The sequence below is a fragment of the Magnolia sinica genome, chromosome 9 (genome assembly GCF_029962835.1).
Source record: "Magnolia sinica isolate HGM2019 chromosome 9, MsV1, whole genome shotgun sequence".
NCBI lineage: Eukaryota > Viridiplantae > Streptophyta > Magnoliopsida > Magnoliales > Magnoliaceae > Magnolia > Magnolia sinica.
The window spans coordinates 61,576,855-61,588,188 of NC_080581.1; the positions used below are offsets into that span (position 1 = coordinate 61,576,855).

General features: G+C 39.7%; 1 protein-coding gene across 1 annotated transcript; it reads right to left on the bottom strand.

The window, feature by feature from the left end:
• Window positions 1-7,590: 7,590 nt before the first annotated feature.
• Window positions 7,591-10,462, bottom strand: LOC131255507 (ankyrin repeat-containing protein BDA1-like). Its single transcript, XM_058256249.1, has 2 exons — window positions 9,814-10,462; window positions 7,591-8,463 (listed from the first exon to the last, which is right to left on the bottom strand). The coding sequence occupies exons 1-2, from the start codon at window positions 10,381-10,383 to the stop codon at window positions 7,672-7,674; spliced, it is 1,362 nt and encodes a 453-aa protein (XP_058112232.1). The 5' UTR covers window positions 10,384-10,462; the 3' UTR covers window positions 7,591-7,671.
• Between the last annotated feature and the right edge of the window lie 872 nt (window positions 10,463-11,334).

Sequence of the window (11,334 nt, forward strand, 5' to 3'; positions counted from 1 at the left end):
GCTGGACAATGTATTAGTGGTCCCCTGAAATGCAACAGATATTCTACATTGAATGTGGAACTAATTCCCATGGAAGGTGGAAAATCTACCTCATACACGTTGAGGTCGTTTCGTTTTATAATTTTGAATGGTCCAGCGTTACGCATGTGTAATTTATGAACGACTCCCCGAGGGTATCGCTCTGGCCTGATGCGGACCATCATAGAGTCCCTTACATTGAATTTCTTGAAATGTTTATGTTGGTCTGCAGAAAGTGATAATATTCATTACTAGTCATGATCTCCTGCCTGATTTCTTGATGCGATGAACGAACGTGATGTGCAAAAGACTCTGTAGACTCTGACGGCTTATGAGACAATGACATAGGGACAAGATCAATAAGTTTCCAAGGTCTATAACCAGTAGCGTCTTTGAAAGGACTTAGATCTGTGGACCTATCGACAAAACTATTAGACGCAAACTCGACTATAGGTAGTACGGTGTCTCATGTCCTGGTGTGTTGTATATCCCTCATAGGGGGAAACTCATCCGGTAGATCATCAAAAAAGACATTACGAAACTCATACACTACCGGAATGGCCTCAGTGCATAACTTTACACTAGCCTCTTGATCACCTGCCTGAGATTGGGCATCTTTCCCAATGGTGGAGTTTGCCCTGGCGATGGTCTTTAGTCGGGTAAAGCGCACATCAAGCTGTTCAAAACATTGGTCCATTTTCAAGCGCTTACTTAAAGACTCGATCTGCTCGGACAGCTTGTTTAGTGACTCTAGCAGTTGTTCCATATTTAGTGCAAGGTGTAAGCTAAAATTCAACAATATAGTTGTCAAAATATAAAATTTTTTTTATTTTTTTTATTTTTTTATTTTTAAGAAACAACCTAGTTTCTAAAAATGAAAAAGGAAAAGTTTTTGAAAACAAATTAGGAAGGTTTAAAAAAAAAGCAACATAGTTTCTAAAACCGAAAAAAAGGAAAGTTTCTAAAAAAAAAAATACAAATTAGGAAAGTTTCTAAAACTGAAAAAAGGAAAGTTTCTAAAAACAAATTAGGAAAGTTTCTATAAAAAAAACAAATTAGGAAAGTTTTTATAAAAAATAACTTAGTTTCTAAAAAAAAAAAAAGAAGAAGGAAAGTTTCTAAAAAATAAAGTTAGTTTCTAAAAAAGAAAAAGGAAAGGAAATTAGTTTCTAAAAACAAATTAAGAAAGTTTCTAAAAAAATAGTTTCTAAAAACAGAAAAGGAAAGTTCTAAACCTAGAAATAAAAAGCTAAGTTAATTTCTAAAATAATTCAAATAAGGGGATAACAGAAAATTTTAGCAGCTTACGTCAGGGTTTATGGACTTCTAAACAGCCATATATGATGAGAATTGATGCGTAATGGACATAAACAACTAAACCCTAAACATGTAATGCATTCCCCTATAAGAACCTTTAGCTTTGATACCAAATTTGATGCAGGACATTAAATTCAAATATGATGTGCAAGATTGTCAGGCTTTAGATTACGATAGTTCAAAAACAATTACACAAAATTTCATATCCCACACAAAAGTTCAAGCATTCAATCAAGGGGAACCTATGCGGGTCCAGGCCTACACATGCTAGGGTCGGATCAATCAAAATTATAGACCAAACAAGAATCAAAGGTGAGTACATTCATCCACAGATGCAAAGGATCATTTCCCCAATCTAAGGGATTCACATGTTTCAATTCGGGAAAACCTAAAGTTAAAAAAAGGCATAGAAATTGAGATTTAGGACAATCTAAGGTTAGGGTTAGGGTTATGGAAATCATGTGAGAGAGGAGTGAAGGAGATGAGAGAGAGCGCCTGTGATCGGCCTGCACGAGTGGACAACAAATCGGCCTGACGCACGTGCGTGGATTGTGGCCCGCACGTGTGAGGGGCCCGCGAATCTGGGATTGGCCAGCTAGGGCCTGGTCGGCCAGGAATGAGCCACCTTCCCTCTAAATTTCAGGCCAAACGGATGATCGGTTTGAACACAGTGCTCAGCTAAAGTTTCAGCCCTCCCGTAGGGTCAGATTCTGAAAATCTGCTGTAGGGAGAAAATTATTGTAATAGATGACTGATTCGAAGTGTAAAGGATGGGGTGAGATGAGAAGAAGAGATAGTGGAAGATGGGTAATAGAGATGGCGATGGATGGGGGCGAATCGGGATAGATGTGGCTTCGCACCACGATAGTTAACCCTTCGATGAAGGGAGGGCTTCGCACCCAATTAGGCTTCACAACTCAGAGAGTAGGAAAACATAAAATTTTTATTAATCTTCAATTAATGAAAAAACTACAAGGGGTGCCTATTTATAAGAAAACCCTATACCCCAAAACTCCTGTCATGTGCACAACCTATTACTTGGCGATGAAGTAAACCAAAATAAAAACTAATCAAAGAAATCTAAAGTGTCCATGATGTTCTAAATAACATTAATAAGTAAAACCTAAAATATGAAATCAATCCGACTAGTGGGCCCCGATCATGAGATCCCATGATGGACTTTACTTAGGGCTGTACACGAACTGGGCTAGCCCGGTTAACTTGCTCGACTTGGCCCGACCCGGAGTTGAGTTCGGTTCGGGACGGGCCATTTTTTGCAAAGAAATAAAAACTTGAGAGGATTTTTTATTTTTTATTTTATTTTGTGGACATAATATATATATATATATATATATATATATATATATATATATATATATATATATATATATATATATGTATGTATGTATGTATATCCTAAATCCTTACCCTAACCATTTGAGACAGAGAAGTGAGAACGCCGCCCGACCCATGAACTTGCTGTAAGGTCCGAAACTGGCTCGAACTCGCCCGATTACTGACCGAGCCGAGTTCGGGCTGAACATGTTGGCCCGGTGACAGGGTCGAGCCGGGTTGAGCCCAGTTCGACTCGGTTCGGCCTGATGTACACCCCTAGATTTACTTGATTATCGGGCCCACTCCGATGAACCAAAACTCCATCTTCTAACTAGGAGGCCCTCCCTGGATGTCGTCATCGATCCAAATCGATGGTGGGGCCCTCCTTCACTCGCGTACGTGCGTAGGGGGCGGCGTGCGTGTGCGTGTGATGTCCCCATCATATTTGGGTTAGGATCATCTATAGGCAAGATCCAGATCCTAGAAGCTTCTTTGTATTCTGAACTTGTAGCTTGGGCTTCTGCTCCAGTTGCATTGTCGGTATTCATTTGTCAAGGACCCATCCGACTACTTGACACAAATAGTCACGTGATTGACAAATATAATGTGCATGGTGAGTGCACTAACAACAATTTCCATTACCTAAATCCAAACTTCAATAGCCCTTCATTACCTTAAGCTTAATATTATCTGCAAATTTGAAATTCCCAAAATGTTTATATATGGTACTTGACCTCAATATAGGGATTGGTTTGGTAGATTTTGCAAAAAAAAAAGTCATAAGGGGGAGAGTGTGCCCTGTATTACATATTATGCTCTGAAAAATGGTCCGGTGGAAGAATTCAACATGACCATCATTAAGATTCTCAATAAGATCATATCGAGAAATAAAAGAAATTGGCATGAATAATTGCCCAGGCACTCTTGTGGATATAGAACAACAATGTGAGGAACCACACGAGCTACTCTATAAGCTGTTTACACTGGCTTTTCAAAGAAAACACATTTAAGGCATCCACTGCATGTACACTACATTATTTCTAGAAGTGAACATTATACTGATAGAAATGAATTACCCAATGACCGGTTACAATCAAGAAATTTACCATTGTATGACCCATTTATGGCCCATTTACCTTTTGAAGCCCACTTCTTTTTACCTCACCAGAATAAGTCCCAGCTGTACAGACGACTTGCCAAAGGTCGAAAATGCCCCTGCTTTTTCCTTCAAGCGAATCGCCTGGTGCTCGAAGACGAGCGATGACACTCCTCGAACTCCAAGTTGTATGAACGGTTCAAAAGAGATCAAAGTTACATGGCCCCACAGTTATGTATTTATTATATCCACAACGTTCATCCATGTTTCGAGATCATTTCAGAGCATTATCAAAAAAAAAATCATATCCAAAGATCAACTGGACCACACCACAAAGAGATGCGGAAAATTGATTTTCACCGTTGAAACTTTTGTAGGGCCGACCATAACATTTATTTTCCATCCAATTTATTCATAAGGTCACAAAGACCTGGATGAAGAGGAAAAACAAATTTCATAATGATCCAAAACTTTTGTGACCCCTAAAAGGGTTTCAATGGTAGACGTTCGATCCTCCACTGCCTTTTACAGTGTGGTCCACTTGATAGCTAGATCTGTCTTATTTTTCGTGTCAAGCCTTAGTACGAGTTCGCCAAATAGATGGACGGTTTGGATATAACACATACCTCATAATGGGACCCACAAAAATAGGTGGGGATTACAACAGGGAAAAAAAAAAAAGGCCAGTGGGGTCAGAGCTGGGCTTATGGCTATAGATTATAACCGTAGCCACAACCGTAGTGCTATGCACTTTTTTATCTTTTTTTTAAAAAAAATTATTTTTATTTTTTACATGGAGAACTTTATTCTACCTACATTTTTCTCTAATACATATTTATATAAATATGTATATATATGCATATAAAATTTCTCTCTCTCTCTCTCTCTCTCTCTCTCTCTCTCTCTCCATTTCTTACTTTATTCATTTAACAAGAATATTTTCTATACCAAAATTAGTTACTTGACGTACCACATATCATTTTAGGCTAGGAGAAGCTACTTTAGCCAACCAACCTGGTTATTTTCCAAGATTCCATCAAGTCGATGGTCGAAAATCCATTTCATTCACTTCGTGGTCAATTTCAATCAGTTCGCGGTCAATTTCATTCATTTCATTCACTTCGTGGTCAATTTCAATCAGTTCGCGGTCAATTTCATTCATTTCATTCACTTCGCGGTCAACTCAATTCATTTCAGGGTCAATTCCCTTCACTTCACGGTAAATTCCATGCATTTTGTGATCAATTCCCTTCACTTCACGGTCAATTCCATGCATTTCAAGGTCAATTCCCTTCACTTCACGGCCATTTCCATGCATTTCACGGTCAATTCCCTTCACTTCACGGTCATTTCCATGCATTTCACGGTCAATTCCCTTCACTTCACCGTCATTTCCATGCATTTCACGGTCAATTCCGGCGATTCTGCTTCACTTCACGATCATTTCCATGCATTTCACGGTCAATTTCCTTCACTTCACGGTCATTTCCATGCATTTAACGGTCAATTCCCTTCACTTCACAGTCAATTCCATGCATTTCACGGTCAATTCCCTTCACTTCACGGTCATTTCCATGCATTGCACGGTCAATTCCGGCGATTCCACTTCACTTCATGGTCATTTCGATGCATTTCACGGTCAATTACCTTCACTTCACGGTCAATTCCATGCATTTCACGATCAATTACGGTGATTCCCCTTCACTTCACGGTCATTTCCATGCATTTCACGGTCAATTCCCTTCACTTCACGATCAATTCCCTTCACTTCACGGTCATTTCCATGTATTTCACGGTCAATTCCCTTCACTTCACGGTCAATTCCATGCATTTCATGGTCAATTACGGCGATTCGCCTTCACTTCACGGTCATTTCCATGCATTTCACGGTTAACTCTTTTCACTTCACGGTCATTTACATGCATTTCACGGTCAATTCCCTTCACTTCACGGTCAATTCCATGCATTTCATGGTTAATTATGGCGATTCCCCTTCACTTCACGGTCAATTCCCTTCACTTCACGGTTATTTCCATGCATTTCACGGTTAATTTCCTTCACTTCACGGTCATTTCCATGCATTTCACGATCAATTACACCGATTCCCCTTCACTTCACGATCATTTCCATGCATTTCACGGTCAATTCTGGCGATTTCGCTTCACTTCACAGTCATTTCCATGCATTTCACAGTCAATTCCCTTCACTTCACGGTCATTTCCATGCATTTCACAGTCAATTCCCTTCACTTCACGATCATTTCCATGTATTTCATAGTTAATTCCGGCGATTCCGCTTCACTTCACAGTCATTTCCATGCATTTCACGGTCAATTCCATGAATTTTGACCGTGAAATGCAAGGAAATGACCGTGAAGTGAAGGGAATTGACCATGAAATGCAAGGAAATGACCGTGAAGTGAAGGGGAATCGCTGGAATTGATTGTGAAATGCATAGAAATGACCGTGAAGTGATGGGAATTGACCGTGAAATGCATGGAAATGACCGTGAAGTGAAGGGAAATGACCATGAAATGCATGGAAATGACCGTGAAGTGAAGCGGAATCGCCGGAATTGACTGTGAAATGCATGGAAATGGCCGTGAAGTGAAGGGAATTGACCGTGAAATGCATGGAAATGACCGTGAAGTGAAGCGAAATCGTCGGAATTGACCGTGAAATGCATGGAAATGACCGTGAAGTGAAGGGAATTGACCGTGAAATGCATGGAATTTACTATGAAGTGAAGGGAATTGATCGGGAAATGCATGGAATTCAACGTGAAGTGAAGGGAATTGACCGCGAAGTGAATGAAATGAATGAAATTGACTGCGAACTAAGTTCTCCATGTAAAAAATAAAAAATAAAAAAAAAAAAAAAAAAAAAAAGTGCATAGCACTACCATTTTAGCTACGGGTATAATCCGTAACCATAGGTCCAGCTCGGACCACATTGAACGGGTTGGCCCGGTCGACCCCAACTCGCTGGTTTTTTTTTTTTCCCCATTGTAATCCCCACCTATTTTTATGGGTCCCATTATGAGGTATGTGTTATATCCAAACCGTCCATCTATTTGGCAAACTCGTATCAAGGCTTGAGACTAAAAATAAGACAGATCTACCTATCAAGTGGACCACACTGTAAAAGGCAGTGGAGGATCGAACGTCTACCATTGAAACCCTTTTAGGGGTCACAGAAGTTTTGGATCATTATGAAATTTGTTTTTCCTCTTCATCCATGTCTTTGTGACCTCATGAATAGATTGGATGGAAAATAAATGTTATGGTGGGCCCTACAAAATTTTCAACGGTGAAAATCAATTTTCCGCTGCTCTTTGTGGTGTGGTCCGGTTGATCTTTGGATATGATTTTTTTTTTTTTTTTTTAAAATAATGCTCCGAAATGATCTCGAAATATGGATGAACGTTGTGGATATAGTAAATACATAACTGTGGGGCCACGTAACTTTGATCTCTTTTGAACGGTTCGTACAACTTTGGAGTTCGAGGAGCGTCAGCGCTCGTCTTCGAGCACCAGGCGATCCGCTTGAAGGAAAAAGCAGGGCCATTTTCGACCTTTGGCAAGTCGTCCGTACAGCTGGGGCTTGCTCTGGTGAGGAAAAAAGAAGTGGGCTTCAAAAGGTAAATGGGCCATAAATGGGTTGTACAGTGGTAAATTTCTCGTTACAATCAAACACAGCGTGAGAGGGGGGGAGAGATGATATATATATAACCTGAAGGCTTTCCTTACCATTTAAGATATGTTGTAGCCTTTAGAAGCATAGCTTTATTTGAAAAGAGGACTTGATCACAAACTCCATGGTACATGTAGTAATAAAACTCCAAGGTACAACAAAGAAAAGCAATACACATTAATATAAATACACATATATACATCCGCATGTACATTAGTCTTGTTTAATGCAGATCTCAACATCATCGTGCCCAACATTAACATTGGTCACATTCATTAACAGTGGCTTGTTTCTGTATATATACACATATATGAGGGATATAAGTTTCCTCAAAAACCTTATAATGGAGTGAAAGGAATGTGCTGCAAAGAGTAGACCATTCAATAAGAGCCACCCAAGTAATGAACCGAGAATGATGTAGCCAAAAGGAAAGGGTTCTCCAGTGGTGATTGTAAAAATGGCTAGCCCATAAGCAACGATCATTGAAGACATGCTCAACCATGTGATCATCACCAAGGCACGTAGCTTGAGAGGAAATCCACTTGCCAACAATAAGATTACTATCAATGATGCAATGAACGCTACCACAATGAAAATTGTGAATAATATGTATAGGCCTGAATATTTATGGGCCATGATCGACCCCCCTGCACTGTGGATTTTAGAACTGTCCTGCAAATCCTCATTATCATCCTGCCAAAACCCACAGGGAGGGTTGATTCCAGCTTGGAATGTGATAGTAGAGATCAATGTTGCAACCACCATTAATTCACCCTTCTTCCACCTATTCTTGGTAGGAGGCAATCGTTCAATTGCCCAATTGTCTCCCGTGAAATGTAACATTCCTCCTCTTATAGCTCCAGCGCCTTGGAGTATCCCTTCAAGTTTCATATCCATCGAGTCGCTACGGTTATCCAGTAAAATATCCAAGGCTGTGAGACCGTCCACGCTCAAGGCATTCACATCCTCCCTCATCTTAGTTTTTGTGAGCAAAAACTTCGTGAGCTGCAAAGTTCTTATGGTTATTTCTTCTATAAAAAATTTAAAAAAAGAGGTGATATGCCCGAGTGCTCTCAGAGATTGCATTGAGACACTTAAACAATCCAACGCTTGATCTAGACTGTAAAGTAAGTTCTATAGATTTTTAGGCTACCATGTAAATATCTCACTAATCCAACAATCCTAACTGTATAATAACTAGCCTTCAATTGGGATAGCCCAGATCATTTACGAAAAATGCATCCAAATAACAATTTCAAAATCTATTTTTGGATCTAATCATATATTGCTTATGAAGAGTCACTTTTTTCAGGAATCATAACCGTCCCATCAATTGCTTGCAAAAAGAGTGGCTGCAAAAAAAAAGTTCAAGTCAAGGATGGATAGTGTTTGTCGAGTGTCTTTAATTTGGTGCAAATTTCTTTCTTGGTTCAACCAAGGTGTATGACATGACATTAAAGAAATCGAATGTGAAGTTTGAGATAGAAAAGTTCACACTTAAAAATAATTTTGAATTATAGAGGTTGAACATGAAAACCCTCCTAATTCTACAAGGGTTGTGGCAGGCACTCTGAAAAGTACATCGTTCTGAAACTATGAAGGAAGATGATTGGGATAAACTTAATTCGATGGAAATTAACGCAGTGCAATTGTGCTTGGCTGACGAAGTTCTTTATAATGTTATCGACAAGATGACCACTAAAGGATTATAATCGAAGATGAAGAGCATCTACATGACGAAGGTACTCTCTAATAATTTATTTCCGAAGAGACAACTTTGCACTCTAAAGATGGCAGAAGGGCCAGATCTTTCTAAGCATATTCACGGCTTTAATAAATTGCTTTGCAAGTTGACAAGCATGGAGGTGAAGATCAACGACAAAGACAAAGCCCTAATTTTATTGATATATCTCTTGGAGTCTCACGCATATTTGGTTAATACTCTATATTATGCAAATGGTATAGGTGTTATAATAGACTATGCCCACGATTGGATACTAACTTTAGGTTCCTCAAATTACAAAGACCGGATACAAACAAGAGTTTACAGCTGCAGCTTCAGCGCGTGCAAGCTAAAGGGAGAGGTGAGAATAATCTAAGAGTGAAGTTTTAAAGTTTTGAAGGATTCAACAGGGGATACTAGAAAAAAAGTCAAGGTAAACAAGTTCTCGCTTCTATAAAACTATTGTGAATCGATTTGAAGTCCGTATAACCTAAGATGGATACTTTCAGTTCCCTATTACTTCTATAGCAAAGATAAAGCTCAATTATGTAAATAGATATGAAAAATTAATCCAATATAGATGATTGTTAATGTTGAAGAAGAAAAAAAGAAGAAGAGGAGAAGATCCATACCGGGAAATGCTTCTTAGCAACCGCGAGATGGAGGATGGTGTTGTCATCATCATCCTTCATTTTCACAAACTCATCATCTCCACAATTCCATGCATACTCTAACAGCGACTTGGCGGACTCAAAGCGGTTATGATTCACACACAGGTGCAAAATTGGCTCCCTGCGACCTGTCAAAACCCGAGTTGCTATTCCCTTTGCATGAACTAGCTCCTTCACCACCTCCACCCGGCCTTTGAGTGCTGCTGCATGGAGAGGAGTCCTTCCATCTTTATCACAAACAAGGCACATATCAGGGCCGATCTTCAAGAGCTCTTTTACCATCTCTAAATGCCCTTTCACTGCTGCCAAGTGCAAAGGCGAGGATTGTTCAGAGTCTAATACGCTGGCAAGTTCCGGATTTCTACTTAAGATTGCCTTTGCAAACTCAACGTGCCCAAATAGAGCAGCTATGTGCAAAGGGGTCCGGGAAAAATCAGCGGCTTTATCGAGAATATGAGCATTTCCTGCAAGCAATCTTGTTAAGGAATCAACATCCCCCATTAGAGCTGCTTCATGAAGCCTAGCATCCATTCTCTCTCTCTCTCTCTCTCTCTCTCAACAACGGGTGCCAGCTAACGGTGTGAAATAGTGAAGTCCAAGATTTTTATGTCGAAGTTCAAGGTATAGGAACGATTAGGGGTAGCAATGGGCCGGGTAGGTAAATTCGGCCCAAATTTTGACTGGGCTTTGATCTTCAATTTGGGCAGCCTTCAGCTTACGTCATTTTAGCCCAACCTGGCCAACTTCATATGCATCTGTGTTTGTCCTTAATATATGCCGTTCCAATCCCTGGTTAAGCAACACATGCAAGATCTTGCATGTAGTTTCATTTCTGCACTCCTACTTATTGCACATGCACAAGCCATTGATCAACGGATAGATTAGAACATTCTTGCCGGGAAATAGCAGTTTGATCAAATGTAGCCCAGGTTGTCTAAGTAGACGCCAAAAAATAAAAATAAAAATAATAATAATAATAAAATTCCTTGCTCAGCCTTGGGTATTTTGTGGAAGGCCCATGGTGCTGGGCCAAGCTTAGTCCTTGGGCTTAGTAATGTAATCCCATTTAATACAACTTAATACCACTGTCCAAACAGGCCCTAAAGAATTGGTAGTGATTGAATACTCACCGTTAAAACCTTAGCCGAATGATAACTTGTTTATAAGGTCACAAAGACCTCGACAAAAAGGACAACACAAATATCCAAAACTTTGCAGCCGATAAAAAGTTTTGAATGCTCAATCACCACTGTTTCCAATGGTATGGTCCAGCTAAGATTTGCATCTGTTTCAATTATGGGATCATCCCTAAAATGAGCTGTCAAAACGGATGGACGGTATAGATGTAAGGCACACACATCACAGTGGGCTCCGACAGCGGAAAATCCTACCGTTGAAACCTTCCTAGGGTCGACAGTGATATTTACATGACATCCGTACCACTCGTAACGTAATTCCTACTGAGATGAACTTATAACACAA